Raw genomic sequence first — 20,264 nt, 5'->3', positions numbered from 1 at the left:
ATAGACGCCGGCTTCTGCGTAGAATCATACGTCATCCTCGCCCGAGAATAAAGATGCCTCATTCATGTGCTGCGTTTAACTGTACCAACAGGTTTACCGTCCAAACGAGATCACATGGGATTACCTTTCACAGGTGAGACTGGAAAAATACTTTTCATTATATTTGGTCATTATAACGTAATTTTACGAACAGATTTTCCTGACTTTGTGGCTAATATGAAGTCTCGCGCATAATAGCCACTCGGTGAAACCTGTCTCCAAACAACGAAGTATTTCCTTCGTAACTACGCTGATAACACTTTGTGTTTTTGTCAGGGCTCTGAACCAGAATTTTTTTCCTATTGGTTCGTTCCGAACAGAAACGGAATTTTAACGTTTCCGGTTTTGGGTTCCACCATTAAATAGACGTTCCCGAACCGGTTAGAACAAAAAAAGTTCGTTCCCGGAACGGTTAATTACGTTCCCTGTCAGCTGTTTAACAAATGGCTATAAAATTATGTCTCTGTCTCATCCAGCTTAAGCCAAATGTAGGCTAATTCTATTACAACCTTCATTAAATAAGACAAGAAATAATTCAAAACAATTATTATTTCAAATGTTGGCGATTTGGATTCTCAGTATGTCTTCCCATCTACACAAACAGAAAAAGTGCCAAAAATGAAAGATCATTCGTTTAGTGTGTTACCAAAGGCTAGTCAGGCCCTATAGAGGGCTACCGCATGACGTCACCGCGCCGCGAGATTTTGTTAGGCGCCATATTGGAAGACCAAGTACACATCTATGCAAGTACATACATACATAAAACAAACTACACCTGAAATGTAGCCAGGGCCGGTTCTGCCCTAATCTGGACCCGGGTGCAACATCGCGCAAACCCCCCCCCCAAAAAAAACACCAGTCTAAATCAGGACAACCATCACATAACTATAACTATAAACATTTTATATCAACTATTTTAACTAAATGGGCTATAATAAATAAGCCTGCAGGCAGCCATGGCGGGCTGCCTCAGAAAAGTAACCATTTGTCCTACCTTAAAACTCGTTTTGCATTTTCTGCCTCCTTTTTTGTATTTTCGACCCTCCGTTTATTTTCTTTCCTTTTCTGAAAACCCGATTTGTGTCCAGACATTTTGCTCTGCTACCAACGAACTAACTCGTCAGGTCTCGTCTCTCGAGCCCGCGATGATTCCCGTGGGAAGGGCAACAATTGATACATTTTTACAAACAGCCAATAGGGAGGTTGCAACGTTCAGGCTCTTCTTTGCTCAGACACTCATGGCTTTTTTATTTGTAGGCTACGGAAACTTTGAGGAACGAAATAAAAACCGGTATTAACCGGTTACCATTATTTTTAATAAGCGTTTCTGTTCCGGAACATAAACAATAATAAAGTTTCTGGTTTCGTTTCTGTTCCATGTGAAATAGAAAAAGTTCCCGGTTTTCGTTTTCGTTCCTTGAACCGGTTCAAAGCCCTGGTTTTTGTCAAACATTGGAGCTTTGTATTCATTCTGAAGGTTTATTGTTATTAATATTGAATAAAAAGTAACTGGGATACATCATTGTTAATTATCATTCAAATTTGCATCTTATACGGATTTTGGAGGTTGGTTATACAGGTTTGATTGAACAAAGGTTGACATCTACGGTACAGTCTCGCGGTATTTACATCAATTTAACTTCCGAGTGTTCCCGATCAGCCCGGTAGATGGCGGTAATACACATCGATTGTTAACCGCCAATAAATCGACAGAAGAAGAAGAGTGTTCCCGAATGTCAACGAGAACAAACGAAGCCGACGAAAACATCGCTAAACAAGCAAACCAAATCAGAACGTATTCTGCTGGTCATTTTACTTAAACATATTTTTAATGGATATACAAGAGATTTAAAAAAAAAAAAACACTTTCGCTAGAAAATAGCGGAATTCCGCTAAATAGCGGACGTCTGGGATCCCTGGTTATTGGAGCTGTTGTTCTGTGTGTGTGTCACCTCCATGCTGCGGATCTGCGTCTGCTGACTGATCTGCTGGTTGACTTTCTGAAGCTCCATCTTCAGCTGCTCTCGATCGGGGGTGGACGCAGGCAGCCTGGAGGACATTACATACAATGATGAAAGGAGACAAAACGCGAGTAGAGGCAGGTTGTCGTTAGTGGCTGGGGGTCACATACCGCTCACTGAAGTGGCCTGGAGAAGTGATACTCTGGTGCTGAGGGTAAGACACACTGCCCCAACCACCACCATGGTTTCCGTACGAGTACTCGGCTATGAAATAATCAATTATTTATACGATAAATAATCAAGTGCATGAGTTTCATAGCCCGCAATTTAAAAATCATGGTCACTGAACCTACCTGCCATGGTGATGTGTTTGGAGCCAGAGGCCTGCGAGGACGCCATGGCCTGCACCGGACCTGTTGTCTGGTACCCCGTTTTTGACGTGCGGGAAATGGCGCCAAACGGTGACACGGTGGGCAGAGGGCCGAAGGGAATGATTGGATCGTCGTCTTTGGCTTCTGCTGAGCGCCGCTGTCCGTCCAGAGGCGGCTCCCTCAGACCCTTTCCCTCCATGTTCTGGAAAAGAACGAAAAGCTGATTTATGAGGACCGAGGAAAAACTGTTCACCTATGACAGTTATTAAGCGTAGACGACGACGTACCATCATTTCCACTGGTCCGGCGGTGATGCCGTCTTTCGGTTTGGGATCTTTGGAGCTGATGTACGAGCTGATGGTGTCACATGACCACGGGGAGTACTGTCCGGCGTAGTCGGGTTCTCGGCTGCCAAAAGCTTTGGAGCCGTCCTCTATGTACTGCAAGATGAAAATGAAGTTGTAGATTTAAGTTTAAAGCCGTTCAGAACTAACCACAGTGAATAACAAGATTAATAGAAGTATATTTTAAGATTTCTTGCCCTGTAGGTCACAAAGTACAAATCTAAATACTGTTCTCTGGGGTGGGGGTGGGGAAAAAAAAAAATAGTAGTTACTACTTTTACTTTAGGCTTTGCTTTAGGTCTGACTGCATTTTTTAAAAGCCAGAGTCGTCAGGCTTTTTATGCACATACTGTACAAATCCCATAAGATTACGACATGCCTGTGCCTCCTGAGGGTAGTCGTTGGGGAAGGTGTGAGAGGGCAGAGTTGGGGAGGCAGCGAATGGTGGAGGAGAAATGACTTTTCTCTCCTCCAGCTGGTTCAGCAGCTCCTTACGCCTGCGATGCAGGTAGTCAAGGCTGGGCTGAGAGCGGCCATACGGGTCCTACAGGACACCGTGGGCACAAAATCTGATGTCAGAGGCTTACTACAGAAGTTTACAAGTGTCTGTAATTAAAAGCAAACTCACCCTGCTATGAGACCTGATTTGCCCGGGATGGGGTGCAGGGGGGTAGTACCCTTCTGGGGGATATCTGTCTCGGGATGCTGCCTCGGGATGGTAAAGGGAGGTGGGTGCCCCTGGAGTGGGCGGAACATCCAATGACACAGGGCTCATGCGCACCAGCTCATCTCGGGGTGGGCCGAAGGGCTGAGGGGGGTGGCGGCGGCGGCGGCGCTGCGTACGGGCCATGTCGGCGGGCATCATAGTGAGAGGGGGGTGGGTATGGGTGGGCACTGACGCCTGAGAAAGTTGTGCCCGAGTGATGGGGAGGTGGGTACTGGCGCTCTGGGCCATAAGCAGGGTACGGTTCCTGGTAGGCAGCATCACCCGTCGGCAGAGGGTTACGGATATAGCGTGGTGACACATACTGAGTTGGCTGGTAGGGGTAGGGGGTACCTGACAGAAAGAGATATATAAAAAGACTACATTTAGTGGTGTGGAATTTATGTTAATCTTCACATTAATACTGGTAGACTGGGAAGCATCTTAGCACCATCTGATTTTGACTCACCAGCAGAGTACTGCCCATCATACTGTGCTCCTGATGGCGCTCTGGCCTCAGGGTAGAAGAGCTCAGGCTGCTGTTGTGGGTAGAGCGGCGGAGCACCACGGGGCACGCCAGGAATCTGTTTGGGCACGGGCAGGTGCTCGGCCCTCGGATGGGCAACTATGTGGGGGGGCAGGGGCAGGCCAGTCTTATCCAAACTACACAAGGTTTAAAACAAAGGCACAAGTCAACCCAAAAAAAAAAAAAAGAAAAAAAAAAGTTCACTACTATCAGTGGATCCAATTGATCCGGGCCAGCTAGTTTGAATATAATGTATTTTAAACATTCAAAAGAGCCTACAATTATTAGAGATATTCAATAAAACAGAAGAATAAATCCTCTTCCTGGTGGCAGGAATTTAAAATTATTTAACCTTGAACAAAGTCTTGTACAGAAATTACTAAAAATTATTTCTCATTATTAACAAATATAATACAGATAAAATGTTACACTAAAAAAAAAAAAATTCTGCTTTGACTGAAAAAATTCAAAAACAAGTGTCATCCTGGGATGTACGTATGATAATGTGCAATATCAGTTACGTTTAGAGCAATTCCAGCGTTATGGACGTGACACTTGAACTCAAAATGGCAACAAATGACCCAGTGCATGTTTTATTGTCTCCCAGTATTTAAACAGGTGTTGCATATTTTAAGGCTGTACCATACTGGAGAAGTGATAGAACAAGAACAATTCCCATAGTACATCTAGGGCATGCCAGAAAATGCCAATAAAAGATGCGTTATGGATGTGACAGAAAAAGTATCACTTTTCTTGGGTGACTGTACATTTTTATCAAACTCTGTGAAATTGTAAACCTAATGTCGAAATGGAGATATCCGTTTGATAGAGGGGTCCAAGGTGAATATTAAAAAATCTTTGTTTAAAATATTTTGTATTTCATGCAGAGTTTCGGAAGGAAAAGTCAGCGTTATGGATGTGACGAAATTCCGTTATGGATGTGACGCGTCTGAAATAGACATGGCATATGTTTAGAAAATCAGCAATTTAACCACCATAACCCTTTGAAAAACTCTCTAAATATCAGCTAAAACTATCAAAGTTCTTAAATAATATTTAGGATGGCTATTGTTTTGCTGTTTTGTGGATTTTAGCATACATTTCTGTGGCTTGTGGCAATAATATAGAATTGTACATGATCAAAGTTGATTTTAGCTTGGGTTTTACATTATAAGAAAGAAAGACTGACAGTGACGTATTAGGTTGGTTACAAATTGGTTCAACTTATTCACATCTGTAAAATACAGGCCTAGGTGAGATCTCTGGGAGTGGTTTTGATGTATTACATGTTGCTTTATTTTTGCATGGTGAGGTTGACATTTACATGGAATTGCCCTTAAAGGAGGCATATGTGGTGTAGAAGTTGCTTAAAAAAGTCGTACGAATCAGGGGGAGATCCAGGAGCGCTCAGGCTGTCCATTTTGGGCTTGCGCATGAGCTCGTAGGCTGAAGATTCGTGTCCACGTGCTAAAAGCTGGGGCGCTGGCGGCGGACATGGTGCCACGATGCCGTTGGTAAGGGGTGATGGTTTACGGGTCATACCCTCAAGAGGAACACCTTCATCAGGCAGCAAGGAGGGACCACATGGAAGTCTTGGAGCCAAGCGCTTGTTCATCTTACGGTACCTGAGGACATGAAAGAGACATTTTAATTCTGTAAGGAAGGGGAAAAAAAAAGGACATCCAATGTTATTAAAAAAGAAAAAAAAAATTACAATTCTAGTGTTGGACTTTATTTTCATCCCCAAAATTTCCAAGCATAAATACAGTGGTGCTTGAAAGTTTGTGAACCCTTTAGAATTTGATATTTTTGCATAAATATGACCTAAAACATCATCAGATTTTCACACAAGTCCTAAAGAGAACCCAGTTCAACAAACGAGACAAAAATATTATACTCGGTCATTTATTTATTGAGGAAAATGATCCAATATTACATATCTGAGAGTGGCAAAAGTATGTGAACCTCTAGGATTAGCAGTTAATTTGAAGGTGAAATTAGAGTCAGGTGTGAGTGGGTACCCTGTTTTATGTAAAGAACAGGGATCTATCAAAGTCTGATCTTCACAACACACGTTTGTGGAAGTGCATCATGGCACGAACAAAGGAGATTTCTGAGGACCTCAGAAATAGCGTTGTTGATGCTCATCAGGCTGGAAAAGGTTACAAAACCATCTCTAAAGAGTTTGGACTCAAACAATCCACAGTCGGACAGATTGTGTACAAATGGAGGAAATTCAAGACCATTGTTACCCCCCCCAGGAGTGGTCGACCAACAAAGATCACTCCAAGAGCAAGGCGTGTAATAGTCGGCGAGGTCACAAAGGACCCCAGGGTAACTTCTAAGCAACTGAAGGCCTCTCTCACATTGGCTAATGTTAATGTTCATGAGTCCACCATCAGGAGAACACTGAACAACAATGGTGTGCATGGCAGGGTTGCAAGGAGAAAGCCACTGCTCTCCAAAAAGAACATTGCTGCTCGTCTGCAGTTTGCTAAAGATCACATGGACAAGCCAGAAGGCTATTGGAAAAATGTTTTGTGGACAGATGAGAACAAAATAGAACTTTTTGGTTTAAATGAGAAGTGTTATGTTTGGAGAAAGGAAAACACTGCATTCCAGCATAAGAACCTTATCCCATCTGTGAAACATGGTGGTGGTAGTATCATGGTTTGGGCCCGTTTTGCTGCATCTGGGCCAGGACGGCTTGCCATCATTGATGGAACAATGAATTCTGAATTATACCAGCGAATTCTAAAGGAAAATGTCAGGACATCTGTCCATGAAGTGAATGTCGAGAGAAGGTGGGTCATGCAGCAAGACAACGACCCTAAGCACACAAGTCGTTCTACCAAAGAATGGTTAAAGAAGAATAAAGTTAATGTTTTGGAATGGCCAAGTCAAAGTCCTGACCTTAATCCAATCGAAATGTTGTGGAAGGACCTGAAGCGAGCGGTTCATGTGAGGAAACCCACCAACATCCCAGAGTTGAAGCTGTTCTGTACGGAGGAACGGGCTAAAATTCCTCCAAGCCGGTGTGCAGGACTGATCAACAGTTACCGCAAACGTTTAGTTGCAGTTGTTGCTGCACAAGGGGGTCACACCAGATACTGAAAGCGAAGGTTCACATACTTTTGCCACTTTTGGATCATTTTCCTCAATAAATAAATGACCAAGTATACAGTAAATCCTCTAATACTGGCCTGTATTCCATTACTGGCCGGGACTCTAATATTGGCCGGTCTCGCTGTCGGAGGAGGTAAATAATGGCCGGACTCTAATACAGGCCGGGGCTATAACCAACGATGTTTCTGAGATCATAGTGGCCTTACACAATCGTTCCGATCTGAAAGACAATTGTGATCAGTGGCGCCGCCAGGCGTATGGCCGTATGCACTAGGCGTACCTTGGGGAGAGAGATATTTTTTTTTAATTATAATTGTTACCTGAATGCTTTGGCAATGCAACATAATTTGAGAGAGAGAGAGAGAGAGACGCGTGTGTGCCGGCGCATTTGTGTGCTTCAGGAGTGGGCGGGGTGTGCGTGACCAAGAAAGCTCATTGGTCAATGCAGATATACTTTTCTTGCACCACTGAGACCCCGTCCACACGTAGCCGGGTATCTGCTAAATCGAAGATATTTTTCTACGTTTTGGCCTGTCATCCACATGAAAACACATCAAAAACGAATATTTAAAAAAACTCCGGGCAAAGTGAAGATTTTTGAAAACTCCGTGTATGCCTTTTCGTGTAGACAGAGATAACCGGAGTTTTGCGTTTTAGAACGTCACAATCTGCGCCAAAAAAATGACAACAAATCTGCCCTGACGTCAAACGTGCGACCTTTGTTTACTGCAGAAGCCAGATTAAGCATGGACTTAAGCTAGCCGCACACCACGGCGATCCACGCGGTACCGAACCGACCCATTTCAGAGCCGACTCCCGACAGGGCACGCACATATCCCCCGACTGTTGACGAGTGCAGTCGCGATTGAAGCGACACGTGACAACTTAATAGCTTTGTGATTGGCTATTGGATATAGTTACTGTTAAATCCAACACTTGAAGATGCTACAGGCTGAATTACAAATGACACAACACGGAGTATGTAGCGCACTATCTAGGCTGCATGAGCTATTATTCCCAACCTTAAATAGTGCACTTGTATAGGGGAGTTCAAGCGATTTGGAATTCAGCCACACAACTTGAGCAGAGTGGCTTTCCAGCCCACTGTGTCTATGGATAAAGCTTCAGTCTATGGAATTACAGTATATACCTGCATTAGGTGCTACCAACACGTATTTCTCGCGCTAGAAATTGTTTAATGATGTCACGTGTTATATGCGAAAGATATGATTGGCTATTGCTAGCGACTCTCGCCGATCAGTCTGGCTCCCGATTAGTTTTTCGAATCGGCTGTGAGATGAGTCGGTACCATCGAAAACTAGTCTTTACGCCTGACTCGCGACTTCAGTTGGCTCGGTACGCTGAAAATCGGCGTAGTGTGCGGCTAGCTAAAGAGTAATGGATCGGAGTAGTGCCTTGAAAGCGTTAATTATTGTGCAGGTGCTATTTACATGTTTAATTTTAGAAGCCCAACTACTGCTCCAAGAGCACAGGCGATGTGATTAGGGGGTAGGATTTGGGGAAATAGCCATCTACAGGTTTGGAATGCTTATGAATGTGATTGAAAACGCAGATGTTCGGTTATGTGTGGAAGGGATTTTTTTCGAAGACGAGGTGGTGTGGATAAAACATTTTTATAAACGGAGGGGGGAGGGGGGGGGGGGGGGGGTAAATGTTCGGTTTTAAAAATACCCGGCTACGTGTGTACATGGCATGAGATTCTCTCCAGTTTTGAGAAACGGAGACAGACAATCGTCAGTAGTCAGAGCTTGTGCGAGAATTTATTGAGAAGCGAGTCAAAAATGAGTAAACGAACCCTGAAACAAACGAGCTTGTTTCAGACTTTTACGAAAAAGTCCAAAAGCAGTGATCCAGGGGTGTCATCTGCTTGCCAGTCCTCTCCAGTATCAGCTAGTAACACGGCACCGGGCCGGCAGCTTCCACTCCTCCGCAACCGAGCAGCAGTACGCTGCAGCTGGATGCTAGCTCAGTTCCTTTGAGGGAATTGCCTTGATCTACCTCTGAGTTTGAAACTAGCCATACATCCAGTGAATTTCATATAAGAACACCTACATTTCCCCATGTCCCTTACGATCAGAAGTAGATGGTTGCTCCACCTTGCTGACAAATGAGCCATCAGATAGCTTTACTAATGAGCCACGAGTCAGCCCGCTATCACTGACATCAGATTTATCAGACATAGGTAAACTTCAACCAGATGCCTTAAAATGTGCACCGGACTCTGTAAAGCTCAATGTCCTACAGAACCGCTTCAAACCAGACAGAGGGTGGGTGGCTCCTTCTACTCTGATTTTCGGTAAACTCAGAAAAATACCCGAGGAGTTTTTCAGCGAGTCTGTGTACCCCACGTTGCGCTACAGTGTGTGTCAGAGTCGTGCGTGCGGTAGTGCTGAGCAAGTTCACTAGATTCTAATCGAGGCTATAAAGAGTTTATTGTTTATTGTTGTGTGTAGTTCACATATGTTGTTCAAATATCAGCCTGTGTTCATGGAAGGCTATTGTTCAATTTCAAGTTAAAGTTCTATCGTTGTTTTGTGTATAAGCCTATAGATCGACTCTTCATAGAAACTGCAGCACGCAAGCGTTTTTTTTTTTTGGGGGGGGGGGGGATTACACCGCTAGTGCGTACCTTACAGTTCAACCCTGCTGGAAAGGATGTCTGAATTACCGGTATTTCTTGATAATGTTCTGTATACCGTTATGGTAACTGTACTTTTTCAATAAATGAACCTATTTTATAGGTTCAAATAGACACAAAATCTCGTTTTTATTCATTCCACTGGTAGGCTGTTTTGCTCAAATAGAAATAGAGGCCTGCCTCTAATTCTGGCCTCCTTCCAATAATGGCCTGGACCAAGATGCACTTGAGTGAAATAAAGGCCCCGGCCTATATTAGAGGATTTACGGTAATATTTTTGTCTCATTTGTTTAACTGGGTTCTCTTTTGGCCTTGTGTGAAAATCTGATGATGTTTTCGGTCATATTTATGCAGAAACACAGCTTCACAAACTTTCAAGCACCACTGTACTTTCATGTTAATCAAATTTGCTTATGAGCAAGTTCAGAACTCGTATAAAAGCTGGAGAGGTTTATGCAAATTCCTATTCATGAGAACAAATCCAAACTGATTCAAAGTTAATGGAGCATAACAGCATTAACAAAGATACATTTAAAATATATATATAAAATCTCTAGTTTTGTTGCAAAAACAATCAATCATTCGTGGAGCATTTGGACAGATACTGACTTCTCAAGCTCTTCCTGTGAGTGGGCAAAGGTGCAGCTGGCACCCCGGGGGCAGCCCCCTTTCTGCTTCATATCACGGCACATGTAGGTTTTGTACTTGCTGTGCTGCAGCGGCTGTTGCTGTTCCGTGCCCTTCTTGCTGTGGTTCTGGATAAAGTCCACCAGGCCGTGCACCACAGTTTTCACTGCGACCAGGCCCTTCTCCAGCTGCTCCCATGTTGGAGGGGGAGCATCTGAGCACAAAAGAACAATGTCAGGGTACAATCATCCACTTGTTATGCGGTACATGAATACTCAACATGTCTAGACCTAGTCTGGGGAGGAAAGCTTAACCGTTTTTTTTTTTTTTTTTTGAACAGGCGCCCAGGCACTTAGGCAACTGGGTGTGATCCACAGATCCTATTATCTTCCCTTTCCTGTTTATGACGTGATGACTGTGGAATATCATCCCATGGCTAAATATTTTTTTCCTCAGAATTCGGCACATTTACGTTTTCCCTTCCTCCTAACCGACTCTGCCATCCAATTACACATCTGGACTCTCGGTCATGCTACATGACTCATCCGTTTTCAAGCTGAAACATGTCATCCTGCCAGGAACCTCGTTTACTCTCTCTCAGCACCACATCTGTGTTGATGCTTCTGATTCAGTTCCTGCTATGAAAATTTAGCTTCGCTTTTCATTCTGAGAAATGCTGTGTTTACCCGGCTGTTGGACGCACCGAGTGCTAGAGATGTCGATTCCAGTAAACAAGGAGAAACTTTTCCTTAAAGGAAAGAAGAGTTTGAGAAATTTGTAGTGACGGACACGGTCACTGAGTATCTGTTTATAACGGTACGTTTTTAAAGAGGATGAAAGAAATTCAAACACTGGTTAAAACAAGATCAACTGTGAGCTACTGCTCACTTACGTATCCCGCCCGCTCTTGCTTAGATCAGAATGCAAGCAATCGAAGGAATAGGACACTTCAACAAATAAATAACCCTGAAACAAGTAAGTAAAGAGCAGTGTTCCCCCCAGGGATTTCAAATAGCATCCTAGTAAACGGCCATATTGAAATAGCATTTTGCGTCAAAACCCACCCTATATGTTTTGTAAATACATTCAGTCGGTAAACAGGAAGTCGATGTGCGACAGACCTGAAAACCGTATATACGGTATAGAACCCCAAGCTGAAGTTTGGTACCAAATATCAAGCAGTTGTGATTTGTAGTTGCTGAGAAAAGTGTTATGAAAATTTTGTAAATCCATGCTATGCAGTGTGTCTCGTAAATGCACTCAGTCGGTAAACAGGAAGTCGATGTGCGACAGACCTGAAAACGGTACACACGGTATAGAACCCCAAGCTGAAGCTCGGTACCAAATATCAAGCAGTTGTGATTTGTAGTTGCTGAAAAAAAAGTTTTATGGAAATTTTGTAAATCCACGCTATATGTTTCGTAAATACATTTGGTCGGTAAACAGGAAGTTGATGTGCGACAGACCTGAAAACGGTATATACGGTACAGAACCCCAAGCTGAAGCTCGGTACCAAATATCAAGCAGTTGTAATGTGTAGTTGCTGAGAAAAGCATTACGAAAATTTTGTAAATCCACCCTATATGTTTTGTAAATACACTCAGTCGGTAAACAGGAAGTCGATGTGTGACAGACCTGAAAACCGTATATACGGTATAGAACCCCAAGCTGAAGCTCGGTACCAAATATCAAGCAGTTGTGATTTGTAGTTGCTGAGAAAAGTGTTATGAAAATTTTGTAAATCCATGCTATGCAGTGTGTCTCGTAAATACACTCAGTCGGTAAACAGGAAGTCGATGTGCGACAGACCTGAAAACCGTATATACGGTACAGAACCCCAAGCTGAAGCTTGGTACCAAATATCAAGCAGTTGTGATTTGTAGTTGCTGAGAAAAGTGTTATGAAAATTTTGTAAATCCATGCTATGCAGTACGTCTCGTAAATACACTCAGTCGGTAAACAGGAAGTCGATGTGCGACAGACCTGAAAACGGTACACATGGTACAGAACCCCAAGCTGAAGCTCGGTACCAAATATCAAGCAGTTGTGATTTGTAGTTGCTGAAAAAAAAGTGTTATGGAAATTTTGTAAATCCACGCTATATGTTTCGTAAATACATTTGGTCGGTAAACAGGAAGTTGATGTGCGACAGACCTGAAAACCGTATATACGGTACAGAACCCCAAGCTGAAGCTTGGTACCAAATATCAAGCAGTTGTAATGTGTAGTTGCTGAGAAAAGCGTTACGAAAATTTTGTAAATCCACCCTATATGTTTTGTAAATACATTCAGTCGGTAAACAGGAAGTCGATGTGCGACAGACCTGAAAACTGTATATACGGTACAGAACCCCAAGCTGAAGCTCGGTACCAAATATCAAGCAGTTGTGATTTGTAGTTGCTGAGAAAAGTGTTATGAAAATTTTGTAAATCCATGCTATGCAGTACGTCTCGTAAATACACTCAGTCGGTAAACAGGAAGTCGATGTGCGACAGACCTGAAAACGGTACACATGGTACAGAACCCCAAGCTGAAGCTCGGTACCAAATCTCAAGCAGGTGTGATTTGTAGTTGCTGAAAAAAAAGTGTTATGGAAATTTTGTAAATCCACGCTATACGGTATGTTTCGTAAATACATTCCGTTGGTAAACAGGAAGTTGATGTGCAACAGACCTGAAAACGGTATATACGGTATAGAACCCCAAGCTGAAGTTTGGTACCAAGTGGCTATGATTTGTAGTTGCTGAGAAAAAGGGGGTTTCGGATGGACCCCTCCTTCGGAGCGGGGGTATTAAAAAAATAAAAAATGAAAAAACCACCTTCAGGAATATTTCTGAAAACTGACTAAAAATAATTTCACAAATGCAGTTCTTAAAAAAAATTGTTTACAATAAGCTGATTTAATAGCCTTGTCGTATTTCTTAACACGTGCTACACACAGTTAGGGTTACCTGGACTGGGGTCGATGTTAGCCAGCAGCTCTAAATGAGGTCTGAGCCGGTTCAGGTTGGCAGGGTCGCCCGTTCTCTGTAGCGCTATCGTCAGCTCCTGTACACTCTGCGCAAATGACGCAGGCGTCTGCAACTACAAAGAGGAAACGTTTGAGAAAACGTGTCTAGCCAGAGAACACGCAGCCGTTTATTAACACGTAACAGCAGTCATGTCGCCGAGAGCGCGTTGGAAATGATAGAAAACCTTGTCGATGATGGACTGCATGTGGGACTTGTGCGACTGGTCCCCATAAAGCAGAGAGGACCACTGGTCAGGGGCGATGCGCAGACCTCCCTCCATGGCGATCTGGACGATCTGAGAGTCGTGCTCCCTCCGCAGAGCCTCGTATGTTCGAAACTCCTCCTTCAGCTGCATCAGGGACGAGTCCTCGTCTCGCTTGGTCACCTGTGTAATTGGAAGCAGATGGCTTGATAAACTTTTTTTTTTTTAACAGTCATATAACTGCTATCACAAGGTACAACCCCGATTCCAAAAAAGTTGGGACAAAGTACAAATTGTAAATAAAAATGGAATGCAATAATTTACAAATCTCAAAAACTGATATTGTATTCACAATAGAACATAGACAACATATCAAATGTCGAAAGTGAGACATTTTGTAATTTCATGATAGCAACACATCTCAAAAAAGTTGGGACGGGGCAATAAGAGGCTGGAAAAGTTAAAGGTACAAAAAAGGAACAGCTGGAGGACCAAATTGCAACTCATTAGGTCAATTGGCAATAGGTCATTAACATGACTGGGTATAAAAAGAGCATCTTGGAGTGGCAGCGGCTCTCAGAAGTAAAGATGGGAAGAGGATCACCAATCCCCCTAATTCTGCGCCGACAAATAGTGGAGCAATATCAGAAAGGAGTTCGACAGTGTAAAATTGCAAAGAGTTTGAACATATCATCATCTACAGTGCATAATATCATCAAAAGATTCAGAGAATCTGGAAGAATCTCTGTGCGTAAGGGTCAAGGCCGGAAAACCATACTGGGTGCCCGTGATCTTCGGGCCCTTAGACGGCACTGCATCACATACCGGCAAGCTTCTGTATTGGAAATCACAAAATGGGCTCAGGAATATTTCCAGAGAACATTATCTGTGAACACAATTCACCGTGCCATCCGCCGTTGCCAGCTAAAACTCTATAGTTCAAAGAAGAAGCCGTATCTAAACATGATCCAGAAGCGCAGACGTCTTCTCTGGGCCAAGGCTCATTTAAAATGGACTGTGGCAAAGTGGAAAACTGTTCTGTGGTCAGACGAATCAAAATTTGAAGTTCTTTATGATCAGGGACGCCGTGTCATTCGGACTAAAGAGGAGAAGGACGACCCGAGTTATCATCAGCGCTCAGTTCAGAAGCCTGCATCTCTGATGGTATGGGGTTGCATTAGTGCGTGTGGCATGGGCAGCTTACACATCTGGAAAGACACCATCAATGCTGAAAGGTATATCCAGGTTCTAGAGCAACATATGCTCCCATCCAGACGACGTCTCTTTCAGGGAAGACCTTGCATTTTCCAACATGACAATGCCAAACCACATACTGCATCAATTACAGCATCATGGCTGCGTAGAAGAAGGGTCCGGGTACTGAACTGGCCAGCCTGCAGTCCAGATCTTTCACCCATAGAAAACATTTGGCGCATCATAAAACGGAAGATACGACAAGAAAGACCTAAGACAGTTGAGCAACTAGAATCCTACATTAGACAAGAATGGGTTAACATTCCTATCCCTAAACTTGAGCAACTTGTCTCCTCAGTCCCCAGACGTTTACAGACTGTTGTAAAGAGAAAAGAGGATGTCTCACAGTGGTAAACATGGCCTTGTCCCAACTTTTTTGAGATGTGTTGTTGTCATGAAATTTAAAATCACCTAATTTTTCTCTTTAAATGATACATTTTCTCAGTTTAAACATTTGATATGTCATCTATGTTCTATTCTGAATAAAATATGGAATTTTGAAACTTCCACATCATTGCATTCCGTTTTTATTTACAATTTGTACTTTGTCCCAACTTTTTTGGAATCGGGGTTGTACTTAATATCGAAGAATGTATATGCATAAGAACACTGCACAAAATGCTCATAAAATCATTTCACTTTCAAACCTGAGATAAAGGACAGGAGTACAATCATATCATATCATATATGACAAAAATTATACGCCTGAAAGCAATTTCATAGCAGGTCTACAGTAATAGGAACAGCATTGGAAAACCCGTCGTGTGTTCTTATTTATTTATAAAATAAAATTCATTTGAGTGTACATGGCACCACAAAACTTGAGAACTGGAACCATATTTCAGAACAGGACCATTACACCACCAATTTAATTTAATTAATTATCGACAAGTGTCTGCTAGAACGAACGCATGGAGAGAAAGAAAAAAAAAACCCCTCACTTTTATCAGGACTATTCCAGTATAGAATCAACTAGGGCTGGGAATCGATCCAGATTTCCTGGATCGATTCGATTCCGATTCATAAGGTCACGATCCGATTCGATATCGATCTACTTATGTAGATATTGCTGGATTGTCACTTTAAAGTAAAAACTGTCCCTATTGACAGGAACAGCCCCATATATATGTTTGTGCATGCAATTTAACACCAAATGCCTTCTCCAGTGCAGTTTGATTCGCCGCAGGTTTAGCTGAAACTGTCGGCGTGGTGCCTGGATAAGTGGTTGCGGAGATTGGTTGTATTGCCACTATATTTTACCTCTATGTGGCACAGTTTGCACACTGCTTTTGTTCTGTCGACTTCGTCTCTGTCCTCGTAACGTTTGAATCCAAAGTAATGCCATACATCAGCTTTCACGGCAGGCAGTGATTTTAGCTGTGAAGCTTCAGCCATCTCACGTTCTTAAGTTTTGGTTTCGTTTGCCGGCACCCGCTTTTTATAGCGGTCCTTGCGCGGTCGAGAAAATAGTGCCTATAGAGATCTTGCAGTCACGTGACCGGAAAGTATACAGCCGCCATCTTGTCGGTAAAAAACACAGCTGAATACTGCTGCACTCGTGTACAGAATGGATCAATTTCAACCGACGGACTACACGGATCATTTTTCTAATGAATAGATAACTAGATATATGTCTAAAATAAACGATCTACAAATTAGTGACCCTTATGGTTTACCGGACGGAGTTTTCACGACCGTGTCAGTGGATATTGAACTGCCAGCGGAATACCCGGACGTGTATAATTACCTCATTAACTTTCCCTCGCTGTTCAGTGGTGAAGCACTGCATGCTTATAAATCTCTGGACAGTTATCTTTACAGAAATTCAGGATTTGTCAGCGACTCAGATGTGGCATCTTGTAAACAAGAAAATAATCCTCATTGGACGGGTAAGTCACTTAAGTATTGAGTATAGCACTGACCAGCCGATTATAGAATAGAATAAGGTAATTCCAGCTGTAATTCCAAATCGTCCGTCTTGTTTACCATGGATCTGGCGTTGGAGAGGTAAAGGCTTAGCAGTGGAGATTTGAGTGGCTGTTTTCTGAGCTTAGTCAACAGGCCGGCTCTGCAGCCTCGCTTTTGCTTCCGCTCCCGGCGCTGCCTCCTTCGCTTTGCTTCCGATAACAATCCACGGAGACCCCGCTGGTCTCGCTATCTCATCCGGAATGTTGTGCATGCAATTGAAATCACTACAAACCGTCATTTTCTGCTGGAAACCAATGTCCACATACATGTCAACCTTTGTTCAATCAAACCTGTATAACCAACCTCCAAAATCCGTATTTCCCTTATAAAATCCGTATAAGATGCAAATTAAAATAATTTACCTAAAATTTGAATGATAATCAACAATGATGTATCCCAGTTACTTTTTATTCAATATTAATAACAATAAACCTTCAGAATGAATACAAAGCTCCAGTGTTTGACAAAAACACAAAGTGTTATCAGCGTAGTTACGAAGGAAATACTTCGTTGTTTGGAGACAGGTTTCACCGAGCGGCTATTATGCGCGAGACTTCATATTAGCCACAAAGTCAGGAAAATCTGTTCGTAAAATTACGTTATAATGACCAAATACAATGAAAAGTATTTTTCCAGTCTCACCTGTGAAAGGTAATCCCATGTGATCTCGTTTGGACGGTAAACCTGTTGGTACAGTTAAACGCAGCACATGAATGAGGCATCTTTATTCTCGGGCGAGGATGACATATGATTCTACGCAGAAGCCGGCGTCTATGACTTCACGGTTGGCGGGATTCTCGCAATGCGGTGTGCGCATGATCAAAAGTGGAACGAAGTCTCGCTACCACAAGATAACGCGCGATTTCATAAGACTCTTTACTGGCTGGCTGTGGTGTACAGTACGTTTGTAAATGTTATGCGCTCTTTTATCATCGTGGGAACTGATTATAGCTCTAAATAAATATTGAAGGTTTTTTTAAAGAATCTGTATAACTATTTATACGCCCGTATACTACGTTTATTGAATCATTCCGTATAGGTTGACATGTATGTGTCCAGTAAGTCCATACGGTTGTAGTGGATATTGAAGTCTGGTACAGACGAACAACACGCAAAAATACACACAAAAAACATAAAAACCGTGCACAGGTAGGGAGAGCTTGTAGCCGCAGCCGTTATAGTAGAATTGTATATAGTAGGGTTTTCCAGAAGAAAAGGTAGAAGTAGAAGCAGAAGTAGAAGGCGGAAAATGGCGTTTGACCGACAAGATGGCGTCTGTCACAATCTGGATCGGCTGTGACGTCACATGCAAGTGCTCCATAGCCACCTGGAAGAGATCGATCCACACTTGTATTTTTTGAACGTGAATCGATATCGGATCGTGGATCGATCTTTTGAACCCAGCCCTAGAATCAACTGCTAGCCTGCACTGTGAACACACAACATGTTGCGAGATATTTTGTACTATTGTTAAGAATCTGCCAGGGCTCGAAATTAACTTTTTTTCTTTGTGTCCCCCAGTGGTCCCGAATTCTGTGTTGTATTGTCCCAAATGGAAGCAATAGTGTCCCCATTTTTTTCCTCTCTGAAATAACCAGTGGTTAATATTATCATATGAAGTTACTATTATATTTGTAACTATGCAATTTTGAACCCTTTATATCATTTTTACAATAAGTCACAAGACACAAGTGACACATGTCCTATACATCATCTACTTCAAAATTACAGTTATTGCATTTTCAGTTTATTAAACTTTGGCGATCTCACTGTATGAATAGATACCCGTTTATTTAAAGGGGCCAACTAGCTCATTCAGAAAATGTTTCAACTCCCTACATCTGCAGTACACTTTAGTTGAAAATAAGACCCCTTTCATGTTCATTTCATCTACTTATACCTTGAATATCTGTTGGCACTTATAAGGCCGTTATCCATTTTTATGAACTTTCCGTTATCCATTACCGTTATCCATTTTATGAACTTTCGCTACCGGGTGCAAATGTTAGCAACATCAGCATAGTGCCAGGTCCGAGCCTAGTTGTGCTGCTGACTGACTAAACTTTCTGAACTAGAAAGACACCAAGAAAACTCACTTATTCTGTTGAACGGTATCTTCCGTCAATATCATCCACATCATTCCTGTTGTATTTTATAACGTGTCTAACAGCGTTCATTAAGTTCATTCAGTTGCTAGCGTTGCCTGCAGACCAGGCGATGACACTTTGGATCCTGAAGGTCCCGGAGACGTTATGTCTGGGTTTCTTCCCCGCGGTCGGTCCGCTTCAACCACTTAAGCATTTTTGTTCTGGCAAGAGTCGGCGCAGCGTGCGCGGTAGCAATTCCATTCCAAGTCCATATAATGCGGACTCCGGCCGAAGATTCTAGAACAGAATGCGCTGCTCTGTAGCCTACGGATGCAGGTGCATCGAAAGTGAAGCTACTATGTATTTTTCGCTGTTAACGTTTTAAAATTAAAATTGACAAATTAGGTGAATGTCTACGTATGTGTTACGGCTTTGTAAATAATATTAATGTAGAACTTTTTTTCTAGATCTATTTTTTTCCATTGTCCCGGGATTGTCCCAGATATGATAATTTTGTGTCCCGATGATATTTGTTATGGTCCCCGGGACATCGGGACACCGTTAGTTTCGAGCGCTGATCTCCTTGTAAATTTATATGATTTATTTATTATTATTATACTGGCAGTGCTAGGATTAGCTACGCTACAACACCTGGCAAAAAATATGAAAATTTTTTTTCTCTTGGAGGATGTTCATTCAGCTGTTTTACTTTGTAGCAAAAAAATAATAATAATAAAGATACGACACAAAATTTTATTTAACAGCTGAACATTCTGGCTTTGTAAAATATACCTCAAAAAATTAAACGAAATTGTTGTAATTAATGGCACATAGTTTTAAGATCAAGTACAGGAAAAAAAAAAATCATGGACTCATGAAAAAAATAAAATAAAAAAATCACAATCAGTACTTTGTTGCACCTCGTCGGGTTTTTATGACAGCTTGAATTCTTTGAGGCATGGACTTCACTAATAAAGAATATTGTTTTTCGTCAATCAGGTTCCAACTTTCTCGTCTAGCAGTTGACAGGTCGGCTTTGCAGGATGGACCATTTTTTTCAATTTCCACCTGGACCGAGATCCGGACTGTTCGCAACCGCATATCATCAACGACTGTGGAAATTTGCTTGTTTTCTTCAGCCAGTCATCTTGACTACGTTCAGACTGCACCCTGAAACGACCCATATCCGATTTTTTTGCCCATATGTGACCCCTCACCGAATCCAGGGACACGTGTCGGCCGAAACGAATCCGAGATAATCGCAAAAGAAGCATTTTTTTTCGAAATTTGTGATTTTTGTTTTTTTTCCATCATGTGCAAGTTGAGATCTTGAAGAATGCGATCAGTATTTCAGATAATAGATTGTTTTGTTGGAAAAGCATACAT

The 20,264-nt window shown here is 42.4% G+C and overlaps 1 protein-coding gene across 1 annotated transcript in view; it reads right to left on the bottom strand.

Annotated features, from left to right (window-relative positions):
- rc3h1b (ring finger and CCCH-type domains 1b) overlaps positions 1-20,264 on the bottom strand; it is a 53,639-nt gene that overhangs the window by 16,295 nt on the left and 17,080 nt on the right. The window contains 12 exon segments of the mRNA XM_060929332.1: positions 1,992-2,088; positions 2,171-2,264; positions 2,354-2,573; positions 2,659-2,811; positions 3,095-3,259; positions 3,344-3,529; positions 3,531-3,772; positions 3,888-4,081; positions 5,327-5,569; positions 10,339-10,570; positions 13,308-13,440; positions 13,552-13,752. Coding sequence (XP_060785315.1) covers positions 1,992-2,088; positions 2,171-2,264; positions 2,354-2,573; positions 2,659-2,811; positions 3,095-3,259; positions 3,344-3,529; positions 3,531-3,772; positions 3,888-4,081; positions 5,327-5,569; positions 10,339-10,570; positions 13,308-13,440; positions 13,552-13,752 — 2,160 coding nt within the window.

The sequence above is a fragment of the Neoarius graeffei genome, chromosome 1 (genome assembly GCF_027579695.1).
Source record: "Neoarius graeffei isolate fNeoGra1 chromosome 1, fNeoGra1.pri, whole genome shotgun sequence".
NCBI classification, from domain to species: Eukaryota; Metazoa; Chordata; class Actinopteri; order Siluriformes; family Ariidae; genus Neoarius; species Neoarius graeffei.
Note: the sequence above shows the minus strand (reverse complement) of the source record. Positions and strands in the feature narration are given on the sequence as shown.